General features: G+C 38.0%; 1 protein-coding gene across 1 annotated transcript in view; it reads right to left on the reverse strand.

Annotated features, from left to right (window-relative positions):
- The window catches only part of LOC150097366 (kanadaptin), a 221,472-nt gene that overhangs the window by 157,491 nt on the left and 39,778 nt on the right, over nucleotides 1-24,203 (reverse strand). Inside the window, exon 3 of the mRNA XM_090407155.1 lies at nucleotides 14,666-14,822. Within this exon, the coding sequence (XP_090263281.1) occupies nucleotides 14,666-14,822 (157 nt within the window). The remainder of the gene's footprint in view (nucleotides 1-14,665; nucleotides 14,823-24,203) is intronic.

Consider the following 24,203-nt stretch of genomic DNA (forward strand, 5'->3'; position numbering starts at 1 on the left):
ATTTATTACTGGTCAGCACTGAAATATTGTTACTATTAAATTATTTAAGGAATTTGCAACGTATACTGGAATATTAATTAAAATAAACTTTAATAAATACTTCCTATATTTCGGAAGTCACATTGCCATCTTCATGGAAACATACAGCTATGAAATGTGCACGCAGGCACTACAAAAAGCAAATGAGGTAGAAGAGAGAAAACTACTGCTGTTCCTAAAGTCCTAATGGTGCCCTCTAGTGGGTTATATTGGGTTGTCTTGGCCGTTGGGCTGATGTTCTCATAATGCAAGTCTCGCAAATTTGAGGCAGTCTCATGCACCCAAATTTGTTGAGGTTTAGAACATTTTTTAGAGCTAAGGCTGATTCTATGAATAATCTTTCATACATAAACTTGCTGCGGTGTATTACTTTGGCTTTCTTCCAATGTGTTCTGTGGCGGGTATCCAGAGCATTATCTGCAAGCCCAGAGTGGCTGTACTGGTGAAAACGGATGTAGTCTTTGTGTTCTGAAATTCTGATATTAGCTGTCCTGCCTGCTTGTCCAAAGTAGGACAGTTTACAGCTGCAAGGGACCTGGTATACCCCAGGTAAGTCTAGGGGAAGTGGTTGGTCTTTAGTGAAGCAGATAAGGGACACCAATTTTTTATATGGTTTGTAACAAGAAGTCAGGTCGTATTTTTTTAGGATTTTGGTTATTTTTTCAGAAGTGCTCCGGATGTAGAGAATGGTGATGGATTTGGTGTAATCTTTATTGTGAAGGGGGGTTGTGGTTTACTGGTTTTAATATTTTTTGGATTTTTTGGGGGTTATAGCCATTGGCTAAGATATAATACAAGTATTAAGGATGATGTTTAGTTCCGTAGTTAAGGCATTGTCATCTGAACAGATTAATTTTGCTCTGTTATATAGTGTTTTAATAACCCTATATTGTTGTGAGGGGTGGGTGGGATTGCTGGTGAATGTATCTGCCTGTATGGGTGGGTTTTCTATAAACAGAGAAAATCAAGGACCCATCAGGCTGGCGAGTGATTAGAGTGTCTAGGAAAGGGAGGCTGTTGTTTTCCCTTTTTTTCCAAGGTGAACTGAATTCTGGGGGTGTTGATTGTTTAAGTGTGTTAAGAAGGAGTGGAGTGTATCTGAGCCATGTGGCCAAATAGCGAACACATCATCCACGTAGCGAAGCCAAACAATGGGTTTTTGTGGGGTAGAGTTTAAGGCTTTCTCTTCAAAAGTCTCCATAAAGAAGTTGGCCAAGGGTGGGGAGAGTGGTGAACCCATGGCTGTCCCCTCTATGTGTTTGTAGAATTTTCCTTGCCAAACGAAATAGCCTGAGCTCATTGTGAATTGAAATAGGGCTGAGATAGTGGGAGAAAATTTGGCTTGGATGAGCTCTAAGGTTTCCTTGAGTGGGACATTTGTGAATAGGGAGGAGACGTCAAAACTAACCATTATGTCAGTATGTTGGAGTGAGAGGTTTTCTATACTGGCTTTGAAGTGGGCTGAGTTTTTTATGTGTGATGGTGTGTTGCCAGTATAGTGTGTGAGAGTGCTTTGGCTAAATGTCTGGCTAATTTATATGTAGGGGAATCAATGCCATCCACTATGGGATGTAATAGCACATTTTGCTTATGTAGTTTTGAAAGTCCATATATTCGAGGGGGGCATGGGGGGGGTCTAGAGTTAAAGGGTTTTAGTTTGTTGGTAACTTCCACAGGCCAAGAAGTGACCTTCTTAAGGAGCCTATGGAGTGTTCTAATTTGAGAGCTGGTGGGATTATATTCAATAGGGAGGTAGGGAGCCCGATCTAATAATAAAGCATTAAACTTACCTGTGTAATACGTTTGGTTGAAAACTACAGTGGCATTTCCCTTATCCACTTTGGTGATTACTATTTCTTTGTTTTTCTTCATTTCTTGTAGAGCATTATATTCACCTTTGGATATGTTGGTTTTTTGAAACTGGATATGTTGATTTTTGGTGTCTTGCTTTAGTGAGAACACAGGCTACATCTAGTCTGATATTGTTGGCGATATGGTTTGGAAGGTTGCAGATACCACGTTCTATCTAGATCATTATTTCTTCGGCCAGTATTTCTTTAAGAGAAATGGCGAAATTTAGCCCATGTGCAAGAGCATTGAGTGCTTCAGGCTTCAAAACAACAGAAGAAAAGTTGATTACAGTGTTGAGTGGTTGTTGTGATTCGGAGGTAGAGTACTTTTTCAAGTTATAAAATTTGTTGATGTGCCGACTTCATATCTTATCAAATTCTTTTTCTGCCGAAGTGCACGAGATGTCGTAGAGAATCGTACAAAGGTCGTGGTTCAGCGTGCCGGAAAGCTCCTCCTCTAGTGCTGGAACAGCTTTGTTTTCATCGGCTAGGAGAACGCGTGTAGTGGTAACTTGTGTTCAAAGTAGGGAGAAGCTAGCGCAGTTATAAATCTGGAGCCATCTGCCAAGAGAAATGGTGCTTCAATTTCTCTTCAGAGAAGGATATGGAACATTTTGAACAACATGCTCTAGATTCTTCTCCTTTAAAACCCAAAGTCTGGCTTAGATACATTGACAATGCCTTCACGATCTTTCCCCATGGCTGCCAGACACTTTCCTTAGCCACCTAAACAAACAACACAAACGCATACAGTTCACAATTGAGATTGAAAAACAGAACACACTTCCGTTTCTAGATACACTTGTCACTCGTCTTCCTTCTGGCAGTCTTTTCTTCACTGTTTACTGGAAACCGACACATAGTGGCCAATATATACACATGAACTCCTACCACGACCACCCAACACAAAAAGTAGGTGTCATTAATACTCTAAAAAACGGGTCTTTGAAGATCTGCTCCAATGAACAAGTGCTGAAAGACGAACTTAAAGTTATCAGCAATACTTTTCTAAAAAATTGATTACAGCCAAAACACTATTAACAAAATTCTCTATAAGACCTCAATAAAAAACAAAGATAAACCAGACTACAATAAAACTATAACTATTCCTTACATTAAAGGGACATCAGATAAATAAACAGAATGCTACAGAAATACAACCTCAAAGCCACCTTTAAACCTCCTGCAAAATTAAAAAGCTTACTCAACTCATCCAAAGACCCACTCCCACCGCTGGCCCACCCTGGAGTATACCGTATTTATTGCACCTGTAATCTACCATATATAGGGGAAACAGGACGCACAATTCCTATCGGACAAAAGGAACATAAACGACACATTAAATATAATAACTATGGTGAAGCTGGCCTTTCTGATCATGCCCTGAACACTTTACGTAGAATTGACTGGAAAAGCACCATTTGTTTACATCACACCAAAACATGGTATGAATGCAAATTTAAGGAAGCCTGTGAGATTCTTATCAACCCCCAATCTGAACAATAATGATGGTCTAAAAATCCCAAGCATATGGAAGGCACATATTCTACCCATGGAACCTTTCTCCCTAAGAGTTAACTATAAACAGGACTGTAGATAATCCGGAATCCTAAATCTAATATAACAATTGTAATGTTAAAAATAGGACATCATTGTTACTGTAAGAAAACTATCTATAAGAAAGAATGTTTCTCTTGTGTTATCTTAAATAGAATTTAGCTTTGATATTGTTTCTAAATAATTAATTTGTAATTTTATGTGAATTTTTTTTTTCACTGGAGGTCATGCCAGTAGAATAAATGGTGATCAAATCATTGTTTCTTTAGCTTACTCTATGAAATGTAACTCAGCTTGTCCTTGTATATACTCCAGATGATGGTCAAAACGTTGGGAAATTAAAATAGTTATTTATAACACGGTTGTAAAGTCCATAATTTCTAAAATGAATGCTGATCACCATGCAACATTAAAAGAAAGGATGCTCTGCAACTGTCATATTCAACTTTATTCCTCATTTTATAGATGGGAATTATGATAGCTTTACTCCAATCATCTGGAGTTTGACCTTCTGGCCTAGTGCTCTGAATTATGCAGTATAGCCACTACAAAACTTTCTTACCTCTATATTTTGAGTATTCTGGTAAAATATCATCTACTTCAGCTGCCTTTCTACATTTCAGGCATTTGATGACTTTTACACCTCAAATATTAATATGTACCCTTGATTGCATTCCTCTTGAATGTTTTCTATAGCCATACTGTCATGGCTAGTTTCATTTAGCAATCTTTCAACATAATTATTCCAGACATCTACAATATTAAGCCTCCAGAATATTTTCATATGTATTATAAATATATATGACTGATCAGTAATTGTTGAAAGAGAATGACAAGAAAACAAAAAAAAAAGAAGAAAAAAAAAAAGTGTAATACTAACATTACTGCCTAATTCAACAACTGAAAGATATAAAGTGTGTGTGTGTGGGGGGGGGGGGTTTATTAGTATACTTCACTAACCTCTCATCTCGGAAATTCACACAAAGAAAGATGGGGATCAGATGTTCAAAGACAAAGACTTTGACACACTCTGCATGTATAAAATATTATTTACTAAAATATAATCTGAGATGAATAATGTATGAGGGTAGTTTAAATTGCCTAGTAATTTTTATCATAGCATGTCAATAATTTACTATGGGGGGGATTGAGACAGCCTTCCTGTGTCCCCCCACCAGTAGTGTTACATTGCTGGTGCTTCAGACAAAAGAAGCCCCAGAGATGAATCACAGGTAACATGAAGCTAATTCTCAAACAAGGCATCCAAAGGTACCAAGTCTCCTGGACCATTTACAGCAACTATGATGAATAAACTTTAAAAGCTCCATGCCATCTCGATCGTTGCCCGGAATAACAAGGATCGCGTTGCTTGTTTGGGTGGAGGGCAAGCTTCGAAAAATATGTTACAGTCCCCTAAACAACACTCTCTCAAGATATGTACCTTAAACATAGAAGTACTATCTAAATCCAAAGTCATCAGCAAAATAGCCAAAGACAAAGCAATTGGGTCTTGGCTCTCCAGGAAACCCATGTGCCTGACACAGCCCTCAATAGACTAAAGATCCCAGGCCTAATTCTCGTGTCTTATAACTGCCATCCCAAGCATGGCCTGGAGGCCTACATGCAGCCTGGCCTCAAGAACATAACCCAAAGTTTACCTGATGCAGAATACTCCATAGGTATTAAAGTTCAAAATACCATCATCTATAGTGTCTACAAACCACCATCGATCGTGGCCTGATCAGATGGACCGGCCACCATCTCACCCTGCTATCTATGTTGGTGACTTCAACTCTCATCACACTCTGTGGGGCTATTCCTCTAACAACCAGGAAAGTAATAATCTAGTTAACTGGATGGATACATATAACCTGTATTTGATTTACGATGCCATGCATTGTAAATCAAATACAGTCTCCACTCAGCCAGATGGAACAGAACCTACAACCCAGATCTGTGCATAGTCTCTGAAGACCACTGTTTGCAAACAACCAGAACCATCTTCAACATTGTCCTACACTAATAGAGAAAGGCACATCAATCCCAGTCATCAGCAGAACACCAATCGTTAGATGGAACCTTCGCAGGTCCAACTGGAATGCATTTCAGAAACAAATCGAGCAAACCATTAGAGCAATTCCAACCACCCCTAATTGCTGTCCAAGATTTGTCAAACTAACTGCAGCCAAAACCTCTATTCCTAAAGGCTACAGAAAACAATACATCCCATGCTGAAGTAGAGAAACTGAGGAAAACTTTCAGTCAAATATGAAGAGACTGAAGACCCAACTGTTGATAAGGAGCTCATAGCAATGCTGGATAAAAACAGAAAGGAAAGGTGGATCTCAACAATCCATGAACTCGATTTCACCACATCTAGCCGGAAAAGCTGGTCATCACTTCTGAGAAAATTAGGTGGGACAGAACCAACAACACACAAAACAACAGAGATAACTCCTGATCAAGTGGCTAATCATTTATTGAAAACCTCCAAGATATGTCCCAGCTCTATCAAGAAAATTACTGTGCAATCTTCCATCAGACAAATCCTGAAGACAGGCCCCAAGCTTCCTGAACTTGTACACCCAATATCTCGAGAAGAGGTACTGGGCGTACAGGTAGCCTTAAAACTCACCAAGAATGGCAAGGCTGCAGGAGTGGATGGTATCCTCTCTGAGTTTCTAAAACATCTCAGTCAACAAGGCCAAATATGGCTGGCCGTCCTTTTCTCAAAAATTATAATGGCTGGAAAACTACCAAATCTGTGGAGGGAAGCCAAAATAATTGCCATGTCCAAACCAGGTAAAGATCCAAATGATGTCAAAAATCTACGACCTATCTCCTTGCTTTGCTCCACCTTTAAGCTCTTTGAAAGAATTCTCCTGCATCGAGGAGCACTCCCGATTGAACAAGCTGGCTTCAGACCAGGAAGAAGTTGTTGTGACCAGGTCCTGGACCTGACAACACAGATTGAAGCAAGCTTCCAGAAGAAACTTAAATCCAGAGCCACTTTCATTGACCTAACATCAGCTTATGACACAGTCTGGATCAGGGGCCTCCTCCTAAAGCTAAGAAATATTATAAGGTGCAAAAAAACTTTCCAGCTTTTTGAATCCATTCTCTCCAACAGAAAGATCCGGGTCCATATTTGCAGAAAAAAGAGCAGGCCCAGATTCCTTCACAACGGTCTCCCACAGGGCTCTGTGTTATCCACTTTACTCTTTAACATCTATGTGTACAACTTACCACATACCAGCTCAAGCAAGTATATGTATGCTGATGATCTAGCAATCCTACATTGATCTACCTCCTTTGCCAACCTGGAATTAACCTTGAATACAGACCCCAAAATCCTGGAAGAGTACTTCAAGCAGTGATACTTGAAGCCAAATCCAACAAAAACTATGTCCACAGTATTTCACCTGAACAATGCAGAGGGGAATCAACACCTCAACCTTTCTTTCTGTGGAAAAATAGTAGAACACGAGCCTCACCCAAAATACCTTGGAGTGAGCCTGGACAGAAGCCTAACCTATAAAAGGCACATAACCAACCTGTTCAACAAAGTTAAAACGAGAAACAATATCATTTCAAGGCTTGCAGGAACAACCTGGGGTTGTGGTGTAGGTTCTAAGGTTGTTTGTACTAGCCCTCGCATTCTCTACAGCAGAATATTGTTCTCCTGTCTGGGAAAGAAGTGCACACACTAACATTATAGACACCCAGCTAAACTCTACCATGCACACAATTAGTGGGACAGTGAGAAGCATCCATCTCTCCTGGCTGCCTGTCCTATCTAACATTGCTCCACCAAACATATGGAGAAGACAAGCCTCGATTAAAAAATTTAATAAAGCAATGAGCAACCCACTCCTGCCCCTGCACCAGACTCTCATAAATCCACCTAGTCTTTGCCTAAAATCTAGAAAGCCTTTCTGGTCCATGGACAAACTCTCTTCAGCTGCCCTGCCATCAACAGCTGGCATGTGGAGAGAATGCTGGTACTTCTCCAGTATTCTCCAATAATCTCCCAACAAATGGCTTCCTGGTAGAAGATCCCTGTGCTCTGCAGCCTGGTTTTGCTCTTTCTAGGAAAATTTGGTCATCAATCAACAGGATCAGAACTAACCAGGGCAGATGTGGCTACCTACTACATAAATGGAGACTATTAGACCACCCTTATTGTGATTGTTCTCCCATGGCTCAAACTATTACTCATATTATGAACGACTGCCCAAGACACCAATTTCACGTTGGTGGACTACAGGACATCCACAAGGTGACGGATGAGGCCTTGGATTGGCTTTCCAGACTGGACATTGACTTGTAGCTGTTCTGTATTCCTTTTGCCATAAGAATAAATAAAATAATAATTAATATGTTTGATTTGCATCAAGCAGTATTCTTGAAGTCTAACTTCTCTCTCTCTCTCTCTCTTTCTATATATACAGTAAGGTTACTGCTTTAACATATGTGACAGATACTAATGCGGGAACAGAGGTGGATGAATTGGAAGTTCTTAAGATTTGCAGAATCTCAATGTAAATACAGCGGTGGGATTAAATGGGATATCAGCTCAGGTTTTGCGAGAATGTGCAAGGGAACTGGCAATGCATCTGACTAGGCTCTTTAATTTAAGTTTCAGTACTGGTAGAGTTCCAAGAGAGTGGAAAGAGGGTAAAATAATTCCTTTACATAAGGGAGGTTTTTAAGACTTCAGTAGCAAATTATATACTAATCAGTAGGTGTAGTGGTAAAAACACTGGAAAAATTGGTCAAAAATAGAATTCAAGAATTGGTGGATAAAAATATGATACTGTATGAGAGGTAACATGGCTTTGTGAAGGGTTGGTTATGCCTTAATAATTTACTAACTTTTTATAATAGAGTAACAACAAAGTATCCATAAAGGAAATGCTATATGGTGATTCTGCTGAATTTGCAAAGACATTTGACAGAATACCACAAGGAACTCTGATACACAAATTAGAACAAATGGGGATGAATATATCACTGGTTAAGTGGATAAGAGGGTAGCTGCTGGCCATTATCAAAAAGTGGTATATGGAGGAGCAGAATCGAGGCATAAACAGGTGACTAGTGAAGTGTACCACAAGATTCAGTGCTTGGTCCATTGCTGTTTAATTTATACATAAATGATACAGGAAATAACTTGAAATGAAATATTCAGTTGTTTGCTGATGATGCAAAATTAGGTAGAATAATAGTTAATCAAGGTGATGTGGAGGATTGCAGGACAATTTAAATAAGCTGTCAGTATGAGCAAAAGATAAATGGCTATCAGTTTCATGTGGTGATATGTAAAGTTATGTAATTTGGAATAAATAGATTACAAGCAGTGTACTCCAGGAGAAAGATGAAACTAGAGATTTAGGGGCAGTGGTAGGCAGTTAAAGTTTAGAACACATACTGCTAAGGTAGCCTATAAGATTACTTGGTTACTGAAGAACACATTAACAAGTAGAGATAAGGAAGTTGTCATTTCTTTTTATAAGGCCTTGATATGCCCACATCTGGATTACTGTGCTCAAGTCTGGTCTCCTGGGTTTCTTGGGGATGTGGAAGCAGTGGAGAAGATTCAGAGGCGAGTGACCAAGATGGTGTGTAGTCTGTGGAATGTTCCATATGAAGGCAAATTGAGGGTGTGTGTGGATTGCAGGATTTGGTTCATAGGAGAAAAAGAGAAGATATAATAGAAACATTTAAGTTGCTTAAAGAGTTTTATAGGATTGATGCAGGGGAAATGTTTTAGCACTTGTCTGGAGGGACTAGAACAAGGGGTCATCCCTAGAAGTTGAATAAAGGTGTGATTAGTAAGGATGTGAGGACTAGATTTTTTTGTTTTGAGAGTTATGAATGAGTGGAATGGGCTGCCAGTGTCAGTTGTGAGTGCTTTGTCTGTTAATGGGTTCAAGAAGAGTTATGATAGATTGTGTGGATAGCTTGGGTCTTCCACAATGAGTCTTCAGACTCCATGGAGGTGCCCATACAATAATAATAATAATATATTATATAAATATATATATATATATATATTAGGTCTGTACAAAGTCAAGTTACTTGACCACATGTACGGCAATTAAACCTGACGTGTTAAGAGAAAGATGTAAATGGATTTATTATTATTTGACACCTCCAGGAAGTCCAAAGACTCATCAAGGGAGGGCACCTTCTCTACAACTCTGTCTCCACCACTCAATCCACCAACTGACCACAACTGCACCAACGCCATTACCGCCGACCACCACCACTAGTATTTCCAAAAAAATCACAAACATCCATGCCCACAGCGGGATTCGAACCCCGCAGCCTTTTGGATTTGGTTAGCGTATTATTAGGAGATAAGGATAATACTGAGAATTTATTGCGATGCTGTGATCCAAAATGTCTACAAAAATTAATCAGTCACTCACAAAACTAAAGCCATAACCATCCGTGCAGGCCCTGAGTTTTGAAATTTTTTAACAATGGAAAAATTGCATAATACATTCCATTCTTTGCTCTTAATTATGTGTCATGTCACAATCTGGTTAAGATATGAATTTCTCTCCCTTTTCTGACAGCCTGCATTTTTATTATAATTACACCCTTCATGGAGTCAGCAGACTCATTGTGGGAGGTTCATTCAACTGACAACCTATTTATCATACCAAATCTTAAAATCCTTAACACTTCTTCCATTAACACATTCTGGTAATGCATTCCATTCACTGACAATTCCCCATGTAAAAAATCTACTCCTCACATCCTTCTTCACCACACTCTTACATAACTTCCAGGGATGACCTCTGGTTTTTCCTCTCTTGCTTTCTACTCTTAATCTGGATTAATCTGATAAAATCTCCTCACCAACTTAAATGTCTCATATTACCCCTTTTCCTCCTATCCACCAAACTCTGCAATCCACAATTTTTTTCAACCTCTCTCTATACCCAGCAGTCTAAAGTCCTCACAGTGTCTTAATTACTCGCTTCTGAACCCTCCCCAATGTCTCCACATTACACTGAAAACCAGGTGACCAGATTTGAGCACATAGTCCAAGTGTAGTCTGACCAGTGCTTTATACAATGGTACAACCACTTCCTTATCCCTACATGCTAGAGTGCTTCTTATCACAGCAAACTACAATGTACAGCCTTTGCAACACTAGCAATATGCCCTCCAAAACTTCAGTCCACTGTCAACCATCACTCCCACATCCCTAATTTCATCCACTTCCTGCAGTATGGCACCATTGAGATAGTACACAGTCTTATATTTCTGCACTCCAAAATGCAACAGCTTGCACTTATTGATATTAAAACTACAACCCCACTCCTTTGTCCAAGTAAAAAGTCTATTCAAATCTTCCTGAAGGGAATTATATCAGCAGTGCTACCTATAATTCTTCCCAACTTTGCATCATCAGCAAACAACTGAAGATCCCCAACTCAGTCCACATGATATATTGTTTACAAGTTAAACAGCAAGGGGCCCAAGAACAGAACCCTGAGGCACACTACTAGTTACCCTCATTTTTTGAGACACTACTATATCACACACAACCTGCTGGTATCGTTCAATCTAATACACTATCTAATCCCATTCTCTGCAGCTTATACACCAACTTTTCATGTGTAATCTATCAAATGCTTTTGCAAAGTCCAAGAATATCACTCTATATGATTCTCTCTTATTTAACACACCCGTTACCCTATTGTAAAATGCAAGTAAATTGTTAAAACAGACCTACTTTACAAATCCATGCTGACCATCATAAAGAATGCCATGTCCATCAACCCAATCCGAATCTCTCCAACACCTTAACCACAACTGCAGTTATAGAGACTGGTCTATAATTGGAAACTTCTGTCCTAGAACCATGCTTGTGGAGTTGTACTATTTTTCCTTTTTCCTTCTTTTAACTCCTTAGGAACCCTATCCACTGCAAGACTTTCATTAAATAACCAGGTCAAGGGCATAGCCAACTGTAGTTCACATTCCTTAAGAATATGTGGTGATATGTCATCCATTCTCACACAGCCTTATTAACATCTAACCCAACCAACACCTGATACACCTCTGATTTTTTTCACTTCCAATTCTCCTAATACTTACCTCCCTTCTATATATTGCACTGCATCATTTACACCAATGAATGATATATGCTGATAAAGTGCTCATTCAATAATTCCACTATATCCTTTGCAACTGTTATTCTACTACCATGACAATCCACCAGTCAACCTGCCATAATTATTCTTTCTCTTGCTTGCCATATAGCAGAAAAATTCCCTTAAGTTAACCTTGTCCTGACCAGCCAATCTCCTCTGCTCAATTCATACTGCTCCTTTTCTTTCTTTCCATGCTTGTCACCTTTCTAGCCTGCACTTTACACTTCATGGATCCAATCACCACCAAATGCTTGTTCCTCCTCCATAGCATTTCTTTTGCAAAGTCCAGCACAGCTGGCTTGATTTCACTGTTCATCTTCAATCCTGCTTTATTTACTCGCTTAACCCTTGGTATGCAGTTATACATTGCTTTTGTCAGATACTGCCTTGTGAGTTTCTATGCATTGTCAACATATTTTCTGCTCAGCTCATCTATCCAACGTACTGATGCTAACTGACTACAGTACATTGGATAGATTTTGAACAACCCTGCTCCATTCTGTGTACTTTCTAATCAAGGTTATGCTCACTTCCCAATGCAAAAAGTACTTTGGGAATGTCTGCCTCTACATCAGTTGTACTGACATTGATATTCACCTGTTGTGAGATTGAGCACAGAAATTTGCAGATGTCCAGAAATGATGGAATGTTTAATTAACATTCACATGATCTGCATCTGCACAGCATGAAGGAAACTGTTCACTGCCTCATATATCTGCATTTTTGATACTTAGTGCATTGCTGCGAACAGTACTGCTAGTCGTGAGTGAGTATCGGCTGTTTTAGTCCAATTTCACAAAAAATTAATTGTCCATTGGCAATTTTTTAATAGTCAAGTCTGTGCTTGACTTGCTATAGATGTAATTTGAATTTAATCATTTGAACAATAAAGCAGTGTGTGTGTGTGTAACACACATACATCACCATGCTTCTATCCCAAAAACAGCACTGATATATAAGAAAGTATAAAATGTGAACACATATATGTGTGTTCAAATATATTTAGAATTATTACTTAAATTGAATAACTGCTGTAACAAATTTGATATGAAAATCAGCAATAACGAACACAATGACTGAAAATAGGCAGGAACACTAAAAACACCAGCTGCATCCTGAATGGAGAACTATAAAATAAGTAAAAAATTTAAGCTATTTAGGCATAATTTTTAGTGAAGATTTCAAATTAAAAAATGGAAATAGATAACAAATTAACAAAGCTGGTATAGTAGGAAGTAACTTAATAAATTTATATGGAATAAGACAGAAATTATTCCAAAGAGTAAGATAGCTGTATACAGTGTTCATGTCAATTTTAACTTATGGATCTGAGAGCTGGGTTACAGTTGACCAAAGACTGGAGACCACAGATATGAGGATTTTCAGAAAAATGAGGGAAGTGAACAGATGGCATCAATGACAATGAGGTTATTAGAAAGGAACTTAACATAGTAAGTATTCAGGAATGTGGGAGCAGAGCTAATATCAGGTAGCATGGTCATTTTGATAGAAATGAGGGATCAGAAATAAGACCAAGAATAAGGTGCGCTGATGCAGTAAGAAGTGTCTTAGATGACTGAAATACAAGATCTGACAATACTGGAGTCCTGACAGATAACAGACTTATTTGAAGAAAGATTGTTGATAGGAAGTTAGCAATAATGTAAGCTTTACATGTACTATAATAGTATCCTGTACAACCCTTGAGGCTACATATCAGAAATTTGATGTGATATATGCTTTTGTTGAACACTTTTATCAGTCTTATTGAGCAGGATATCTTCGTTTGTTATTAATAATGATAAACAATTCATTCAGAATCACTGTTTTAAAGAGAATGATTTTTATTCAGAAAAGCAAAACTTAAGACAATACATATGAAGATCAAGAATATACAGATGAGAATATAATTTCTTGTCACATATAATTTATTTTGTAACCAAATGAAAAATTTTTCTAATTCTAAAGGTGTATGTGTTATCATCCTAATTTGATTCACAGTCTGAATCACCATTCCCTACATCCGAGGCACCTCGGAAAAAATTACCAAAATCCTAAAAAAACACAACTTGACCTTGTGTTATAGACCATATAGAAAATTGGCGTCCCTTATCCGCTCCACTAAAGACCAACCACTTCCCCTAGACCTACCTGGTGTATACCAGGTCCCTTGCAGCTGTAAGCTGTCCTACTTTGGCCAAACAGGCAGGACAGCGAATATCAGAATTTCAGAACACAAGGACTACATCCGGTTTCACCTGTACAGCCACTCTGGTCTTGCAGACCATGCTCTGGATACACGCCACAGAATACGGTGGAAGAAAGCCACGGTAATACACCGTAGTAAATTCAAATTTGAAAGGCTATTCATGGAATCAGCCTCAACCCTAAGAAACTTGCCAAACCTTAACAAATTTGGTTGCATGAGACTGCCCAAAATTTGGGAGATTTACATCAGCCCAACGGCCAAGAATACCTACATAGCTCACTAGGGGGCACCATCAGGACTTTTAGGAGAAACAATAGCTTCCTGCTTCGTCCTCATTTACTGTGTGTAGTGCCTGCGTGCACGTGTCTTTATTTTACGTTCATGTGAAGATGGCAACGTGATGTTGACGAAATATTGGAAATAAAGATTAAAGTTTAATTTAATTTATATCCTTTGTACGTTATAATTTCCTTAAGTTATTTAATAAGAATAGATGAGTTACTAACAAACTCATCAGTTGAGAGTGCAGACTGCATACTTGTAGAGTTGCATAGCTGCAAGGCAGAAAAATAAAAAATAAATAATAAAGTAATCTGCTAATGCCTTTTATTATCCAAAGGAAGTAGGCAAGGCTTTAACCCTAAGTTCTGGAAACTAGGAAGCTGCCAATCTCCACCGTTAGCTAATCAGAGAGAGCTGGCCCGAGACCATCAATAATTTGGAAAATGCCATATTCATCTGCAATATTATTATTGTGATTTAGAAATCATTAAAAATATTTCAGAAATTCATATCACAACAGTGAAATAATTGAATCAAAAAGCTAACTTCCTTACCCATGCCCCAGTCAATTCCTTGAACTATTTGGCTAGATTTACTGGATTCTTCCTGTTTTTCTGATAATCTTTCCAACTCTTCTTTCTGCTTTCTTCCAATTTCCTTCAGTTGTGTTACAGTCAAAGGTGATTCCTCTTCTTGTTCTTCAGGAGGTCCCTAAAACACATATGTTCATAAGATGAATTTCACTGAAGAGCAACTGTAAGACTATACAAAGACTATAAATATACAAGGCACTGTCAGAAAATTCTTAGATGAGAATGGGTGGTTATAATTTCTTAATTGCATTTTCCCTGAAATACTATCTATTTTGCTGTCTGCAGAAACAGACAGCAAAGCAGAAAGACGTGATCAGATAAGTTTCTTTTTTTTTTTTTTTTTTTGAGGGGGGAGGGTTATAATTAAGAAAAGCAGATCAAAAGTAAAAGATAATAACTGTAACACTCATTATATTTATAAAGCATGCCGCATTTGATTCTGAAGAATTTCTTATTTTTTCATAACAAATGTAATAGTTTTTGCCGTTGCAGCATGCTTAATCAGTAATGAGCATCAACTATAATAATGATTTATAAATTTTCTGTACCCTTTCACACACCTTCCTATCAACCACCACAGAAGCACACAGAGTGACTACTGTTAAACTAGCTCCTTAACATCTGAGAATGTGTAAATTCTTCTTCTTCTTCTTCTTTTCAGCATTTTAGTTTCAGACAGTCATGGGGTCTGCCACTCGGAGACAATTTTCTTCCATTTATTTCTATCTTGGGCATCCCTCCTTTCCACTTCAACTTCTCCCATATCCCTTTTGATATTTTCCTATCTTTTCTTTGGTCTTCCTTTTCTTCTTACCCTCATTTTCATTGTTGTGACACTCTGAATTAGGTAGCCTACTGATCTTCTCCATACATAACCAACGCACCTCAACCTACTTTCTCTCACTTTGTCGCTAATTTTTCTAACCCCCATCTTCTTCCTTATATTTTCATTCCTCCTATGCTCTTTTCTTGATGTTCCATTTATCCATCTTATCATCCTCATCTCTGTTCTTTCCAACTGTTGCTTCTGAATTCTCTTTGTTGCCTACGTCTCTGTTCCATACAACAAAACTGGTCTAATGGCTGATTTATATATACATTTGGGTCTCTTTTTATGCGGTAGATATGTTCCACAGAAAACCGCATATAAAAAATTGCACAAAAAAGGCCTAACTTAGGTTGAAAAATCAGGGATATGTTCCATAATTTTCTAAAAACGCATAAAACCGAAGCAATGATCGCATTGCTTCGGTAAGCAATGATTGCATTGCTTCAGGAAAATAAGAATGCCTAAGTTTGTTTTAAAGATTTATTCATTTAATTTTATTGAAAAGTACAGTAACATTTTTTTTTTTAACATTTTGTCATCAGAATTATCATCGCTATTAGACAATATTCGGCAACGTTTGCAAACTGGTGCAAAATCACTTTCATCACCAGAAGAGATAGTCAGCACATCAGATTTGTATCGTAAAGGCAATGGTTCTTCACAAACAGAATTAGCTTCACCCTCGTTCTGTGCTGATTTTTTTCTTCTGACAATGTAATCAGTGATTAAACTTTGCGATGATGATTTCACTAATTTTTTATACAGCTCGCAATATCCAGACATACAGTTCTTCAGCTCACGTTGGAATTTAAAGGCTCGTTCAGAATTTGTGTCATTAACAAGAAAATGATTTTCCAATTTATTGCACAGTTCAAGACCTTCTCGAATTATATTTACAGTGAGGAGGACAGGTCTTTCTTCCACTTCATTATCATTTTCTGGATCTTCGATGATATCTAAAGTTAATCGATATCCAATAATATCATTATCACTTAAGGCATTATCCACAAGCAATTAGTCTACATCAGTGCTTCCCAAACTTCGGGATGTCAGGGCCCCCTTTGCAAAAATTAAAATATTTCACGGCCCCCCCTCGGAAAAAAATCGTAATAGAGAGATATATTATTATAATATTTATTGTATTTATATTCAATACAAAACATACACAGTGAATATTGAAAAAATCAAATGCATATATTACATTTTTTGCCTCTTACTGTTTGGTTCTGAAAACGATGTGAGCTGTTCTGGAAAATATGAAATACTGTCCTTTTTTTTTTTTGAGTCTGTTTCTGCTTCTTCTGATTGTTCGTGGGATTTTTTTTTTATTTTTTATCAGCCACTTATCCATCTCAGAGTTAAACTTTTTACGTAGAATAGATCAAATAATATCACCACTTACCGATAGTGGCACACCACAGACAGATAACATGAAATTAGTGAATATTACCTGAATAAGGGAATCCCCGGACCAGGAACATTTTTCTGTTTTGTGACTTTTCTCCCTTTACGGTAATTAAGCCTAACGCGAAACAGACAGCAAAGGTAGGTTATTAAAACGTGCATATGATTGGTACAGTATTAACAAAAGATGGCACAACCGAAAGGTAAAAGCATAGCTGACAATTGAGTTGAAATGCTAACTCTCTTCAACCGAATTCCATATGTGAAACTGCCATAACATTCATTATATATATATATATTACTTAGTTTTAACACTTTAACGAATTTTAACACGTTTGGTTGAATTTTATTGCTGCCTTGGGAAATCGAACTCACACAGACATCTAATTAATAACAATAGTTTTTAGTTAGATACCGTGTTTGCCCATGCAACATATGGTTTTGTTTCAGTCTATACAGCATAGTTTCTGTATGAAGGGAAATGTGATTCATTAATTAGTGTGTTTTTATCCCAGTTGTCTCTAATTGCACTATTTGTTGAGAAATATATTACACAGACTCCTCATACCTTATTCACTGGCATAATAAAAGTACTTGTTTTTATTGCCTCTGCAGTATAGTAGCTATTAGGGAGGGGTGTTGTTTACCAATGCAAGTGAGTTACTATCTCTCCACATGTACTTGTTTAAGCTTTTTTTTCATGTGTGAAGTATATGCGAAACTTTTATTGGTAACAGAAAACTATCTCGGATGACAGTGATAATATAAAACGAGTTTTGATATGTATATAATGTCAATATCAACAGTCCCTAATTACGAACGTGTGATGAAAGGGACAGGAAGATTTGGAGCTTCCCTGGAGAGCATTCGAAGTAAATACAATTAACCACTGCTTTGAAATGAAACATATGAATAAGCAATATTTACTAATATTCATTAAGCGCCGAAATACGCAGGAAGCAAAGTTTGTGAACCAACACCGATGTGTGAATTTTTCCATTAAAATATAAAAAATAACAAAAAAGAAATAATAAATAATAAAAGCTGAATACGTTTCTTTTAAAATAAAAAAAATCTACTTAGTCTTAAAACATTTTAAATTTGTTTTTATTATATCACGGCCCCCTCAACAAAACCTACGGCCCCCTAGGGGGCCGTGGCCCACAGTTTGGGAAGTGCTGGTCTACATCATTCTGGCTAAATGTATCAAAACTTCTCCACTAATTTCATGTACCAATGTAATGATTTCAGCTGATAATGTAGATTTTTGCATGGTTGCACTGTTTGCAATACATCCAGACCAAGCTGCTTTCTAGTAAGCATTTAAAGTTTGTGGTAGCGATAGAAGATACAACATGATTTAAGCAGTCCAAAATAGAAAATTTTTTCCAAATGTCAGTTACTGTTAATGATTCATTTTCTAGTTTATCCAATATAAAATGAAAAGTGTGCTTAATGTAATATATTTTAAAAGTAGCAATTATGCCTTGATCATTGTCAATAATTAATAAAACTTTAAAAACGTTACTCGACCTTTGCTTGCTTTAAACCCACTTGCTTTTTTTCCCAGACTTTGCGATGTAAGTTCGACTAGGCATTTTCTTTCAAAACAATCCTGTTTCGTCAGCATTTCGTCAGCTCTTATAGCACTTGATCGGGACAATATCCACCATCTTGAATAATTTTGGCTAACTTCTCTTGAAAATTTTTGGCTGCTTCTTCATCTGCTGCTACAACCTCGCCTGTAATCTTCACGTTATGAAGTGCATTCCTTTTTAAAAACCAAGTTAACCATCCTTTGCTAGCCGAAAATTCTTTACCAGCCTGGGAAGCCGAAGTAGACGGCTCCGATTGCTTCATCAGTTCATAAAACCAAAGAGCTTTTTGTTTAATTAAATAAACACTTATAAGAATTCTTCTTTGAGTTAATTCTTCAATCCAAATTACGAGCGCGTGTTCCGTGTTTTCTAATAAAGCACCTCTTGAGTATAATGATAATTTGGTACTTAGTTTTGTGCCAGAAATGACAGATTTTCTTATTGTGACTTCATTCTTTTTAATCGCTCTTATAGCAGATTCGCCTAATTAAAATGTTTACCAATCACTGTAGATCCTCTCCTTTTGCTAAACAATCTAAAATTGCAATTTTCATTTCCAAATAAATTGCTTTTCTTTGGTGCTTTCTTTTTCTCCATTGGGCCAAAATTAATTAATTATTAATTAATGATCAATTATTAATTAATAATAAAAAATAAGCTAAATTAACAATTAATTATTAATGAATACATTACAAAATAATCAAGGTGTTCCATGAAAATTTCAGGATTTGTGAAGTGTTTCCGTTGTAGGAAAAGTTTGGGAAACGCCAGATTACCCTATTATCGGAATGGATTCTCCTTCTGTTAACATGTGCAGAAGTGTCGAAAGGTCTCGTATCTGTGGGCGTGCACCGCATAACTTCAAATCCACATAAAAAGAGATCCGAGTGTACTTGTTTTAACTATTTTTGGTGCATTTTTAATGCATATCACTCCTGACATCTCCTTCCACCTGCCCTAATTCTTTCTCTGACTGCCAAGTTACATGTGTCTCCCCTCTCTATGGTTGATATTGGATACCTAAAATGGTCAACTTCTTTCAAGATACCACCTTCTCAATCCTTTATACTAATTTCTTCATATCCTTCCCTCTCACTAACCATTACTTCAGCTTTCTTACTATTTATCTTTAGACCTGCATCCTCCAAGGTATTTGGCCACTCTATGAAACTCTTTAGGGCCTTTTCTATAGTTTCACCTGGGACAGCCAAGTCATCTACAAATAATATATTACATGACGTATGTTTGGCTACTCCTTCACTGAGTGCATCTAAAATAATCACAAATAGAAATGGGCTCAGTGCTGACCCTTGATGCATGTCTGTTTTGATGTTGAAAAATTCTGTTGTTCCAATGCTCATTTTCCATCTCGGTTTTTTCATACATTGCTTTTATAATCTCACTAATTTTTCTGTTACACCTTTCCTTTTGAAGTCCCTTGGTATTCTGCCATATGCCTTTTCCAGGTTTACAAATACTGTATATGGATAAGCCTTTTATTTTTCTCGAGATACTTTTCTTGTAGTTGTCTCATCATATAGATTGCATCGGTTTTTCCTTTCTCTTTCATGAAACCACACTGTATCTGGTTAATATTCACTATTTTTCTCAATCTCACCATTCTTTCGAATGTCTTTAGTAAGTGTTCTGTACATTTTATTCCTCCATAGTTTCTACAGTTTAGTATGTCACCTTTTTGTTTGTAAATAGGTACTACAAAGATCCTGTTTTCAGTCCTCCAGTATCTTTTCTTCTCTCCACATTTTATTAAATTGTTCATGGGTCCAGTCTACTCCTTCTTCCCCTACTGCTTTTATAATTTCTATTACTAGTTTTGATGATCCAGGTGCTTTGTTGTTTTTCATTTTTTTTTTACTGCTTCTATTACCTCTTCCTTTGTAACTTCCATCTCTGGGCCTGTATGCTTCCCTGCTCCTCCAGCATCTTCCTCTCATTTTCTATATTTAACAACTCTGCAAACTATTCTTTCCATCTGTCCTTAACTTTCTTTTTATCTACTAATATGACTCCATTTCCATTTTTTATTATGGTGTTTTTTTTTTTTGAAATCCTTTGTGCCATTGCTTTTCTGCTTTGCTATTCTATATATTACTTTCTCTCCATTTTCCTTTTCTATCTCTGCACATAATGCTTCCTTTTTCTTTTTGATTGCCTCTTAGACTTTTTCATTCCACCACTAAGTTTCTCTATCCTTTTCAGGTCTGAATGGATAGAGAAAAAAAAGAACGAGAGGATTAATTACCAATAGGTAATTAATCCTCTCGTTCTTCCACACACTTCCTCTGCAGCTTTACCTAAGATCTTCATTTGATTACAAGCGCTTTCTACACTGTCATTTCCCTGAGATGCTACTCTCTCTTCCATAACCCTTTCTTTGAATTTACTCTTATTTTTTTCTCTTAGCTTCCAGACCTTCAGCCTCTTTTCTGCTTTGTTTGTTGTTTTCTTTGACTGTCAATGGCACAGGTAGCGAGTTTTCTACATTTAGCTCTTTCAAAGTTCAGACTTAGCAATGTTAATGATTGCTTTGCAGTATGAAGCTGAAATATTTGTCTCAAGCCACTTATATGATAAGCTGTTTTTTTTTTTTTTTAGTGCCACAACTTGGATAATGGGAAGGAATTTTGAATGGAGTAGGAGAATGAACATTCTCCTTTCAACATGGATAACTGCTGGCATGTGGTTACAAGTATCTGCAAAACAGAAAAAGTAGTCTAACCACAGAAAGCAGGACTAAGAGTTTCAGAGATCTTCAAAGTTGGCAGTATTGTAGTGTCAAGGATATGAAATTGTGAATGGCTTTTGGGTGGGGGGGGGGGGAGCTCACTGCTAGAGAGAAGAAACTTATATGAGATTATGATCTTAATTACCAATAGGTAATTAAGATCAACAGACGGCTTGGGAATCCCTTGCAGAAAGATTAGACTCAACTTATGCAAATACAAACAAAGTATTCTGGCAGACCATCTGCCGCCTTCAAGGGAGGAAATCGTGCACAGCAAGGGCAATTAAGGCCTCTTGTGGTCCAGCAGTTGTGGACATCCAAGAGGTGCAGATAGGGGCGATGACTAGTCTCACAGCAGAAGAGGTCCATTTAGTAATAAAATTGCTAAAATCGGGCAAGGCTGCTGGTGATGATGAAATTCGACCTGAAATGCTAAAAGCCTTAAATCTAGATGGCATTCTTTGGCTGACTCGAGTGTGTCAGGCTGCTTGGATATCTGGGCAAGCACCAAAGCAATGGCAGGCAGGCATAATAATACCAGTCTTCAAGAAGGGAGACCAGAGAGATTGCAGCAACTATCATGGCATCTCTCTGCTCAGCCTGCCTGGGAAAGTATATGCTAGGTGCTTGGAAAGAAGGTGCAGGAGCACAGTTGAGTCAAAGTTCCAGGATGAACAATGTGGCTTTTGTCCTGGTAGAAGCACAACTGACTAAATCTTCACTTTAAGGCAAGTCTTCAAGAAATCTTGGGAATATGCCAAGAATGTCTAAACATGTTTTTTGGACTTGGAGAAGGCATATGACCAGGTTCCTTGGGATAAGCCTTGGCAAGTAGTACAGGAGTATGGAGTGGATGGCCAACTATTAGCTGCCATGAAGTCCCTGCATGAATTCACAGAGTTTTGTGTCAGGATAAACAGCACAAAGTCTGAATCAGTGCACAAAGTTTGGCCACACTGATCTTCATTCTGGCAGAAGCCAGAATGAAGATCAGTGTGGCCAAAACAGAAACATTTGTGGTCTCAAGACAACCATCCCAGTACACTCTACATGTGAGTGGAGTCTCACTGAGGCAGGTGGAGAAGTCTGGGTCCATATTCACAAGTGATGGAAAGCGCAATATTGCAGGAGCTTGGCTGTTCAGTAGTATTGAAGCAGGAGTTAAGCCAGAAGGCAAAGCTGGCTGTCTTCAATACAGTCTATGTCCCCATCCTCACCTATGGTCATGAGAGTTGGGTAATGACCGAAAGAATGTGAACACGAATCCAAATGGCTGAAATGAGGTTCCTTCGAGGAGTTGCAGGGCTGACAAGACTCGATAGAGTCAGAAGATCTGCAATTTGGGAAAGACTCGATACTCAACCGTTGCTTCTCCATGTTGAGAGATCACAGTTGGTATGGGCACTTGGTCAGAATGCCACAAGAGAGGCTCCCCCCCAACCCCAGCTGGCCCTCTTTGCCAAGCCAGAGGGTGGGAGGCCACGTGGAAGGCCAAGGACTTGCTGGATAGATTATATCCAAAACCTTAGGTGGACACGTTTGGGAGTCCCACCAGAACACCTGAGTTTGGTGGCGGAGGATCGTGACCATTGGAAGTTCCTCTTGCAGCTGCTGTCCCCACAACCCAGTTAGGAAAGGTGGGCCTTGAAGATGAATGAAAATGAATTACCAATAGGGAAGGTTACCTCAGCAGTATACCTGGAAGGAGTACTGATTAAGAAAAGATACGTTTATATATATATACACAGAGTACATCAAAAAAATGTATACACACTTCAGCAAAAGAAAAACCTGTATAAAAATTGTAATACTAAATTTATACAGACATCAAGGGATGAATATACAAGTTGCCTTTGACTTCTACAATTACATGAGGTGCTCAAAGTGGTTATCATTAGAGTCCAGACACTAATTATTATGGTAAACTACTGCTTGGGCAACTTTGGCCAAAGTTATCAAGTGGGATTGCTGTGCATGCCATTTCAATTTCTTTCTGAAGACCCACCAGTGTAGCTGGTTTTCTACGAAACACTACATCCTTTATCATCCCCATAGGTATAAGTCCAAGGGTGTTAAATCAGGAGAACGTGGTGGGAACTCGACTGCACCTCTTTGTCCAATTCAGTGTCCCTGCAAACTCTCATCAAGGTAAGCTCTCACGTCTCAGTGGTGGTGCGCCATCTTGTTGGAAGATAAATTGATCATTCCTATAAAGTGCATGAATGGTAAGTAAAATGGATGTGCGTAGCATTTCTAGGTACACTTGACCAGTAACAGTATACCTTCAAAGATGAATGGTCCTATTAAACATCTAGGGGTTTAACAGGACCAATCATCTTTGAAGGTACTGTTACTGGTCAAGTGTACCTAGACATGCTATGCAAAGGTTCCCCACCCCTGCCCTAGATGATAATCCACACCAGACATTGTAAACTGACTTTCCTGTCCACATGAACACCCGGATTTACTGGAGCCCAGTAAACACAATTATGCTGATTCACTGTTCTATTAAGCTTAAATTGTGCTTCATCAGACAAAACCAACTTCCTCAAAAACTCCTGATGTTCATTTCCCATGTGTTGAAATCACTCATTATACTCCATTCTTTGATCAGGATCGTCTTCATTTATTGCATGTAAAAATCTTGGGATGTAAACTTTCCATTTAGCTGCTTTAAGAATGTGCTGTATGCTTGCACTGCTAACTCCTGTCTCACGTGTAAACTGTTTCAACACCATAGCCAAGGAAGCAGGACTTGTTGCTGCGTGAGGCCTCCCGGATCTTCCCTTCTGCACATCACACACAGTACTATGGGTCTCAAACTTATCATGAACACGTGCAATTGTCAGGCATGTTGGAGGTTGTGTTGCACACTCATGCCTCCATTGTCGTTGAACTTCAACAATATTCTCAAATTTTAAA

The sequence above is a fragment of the Typopeltis vanoorti genome, chromosome 17 (assembly GCF_054136105.1).
Source record: "Typopeltis vanoorti isolate ZY-2024b chromosome 17, IOZ_Tvanoo_1.0, whole genome shotgun sequence".
In the NCBI taxonomy this organism is placed as follows: Eukaryota; Metazoa; Arthropoda; class Arachnida; order Uropygi; family Thelyphonidae; genus Typopeltis; species Typopeltis vanoorti.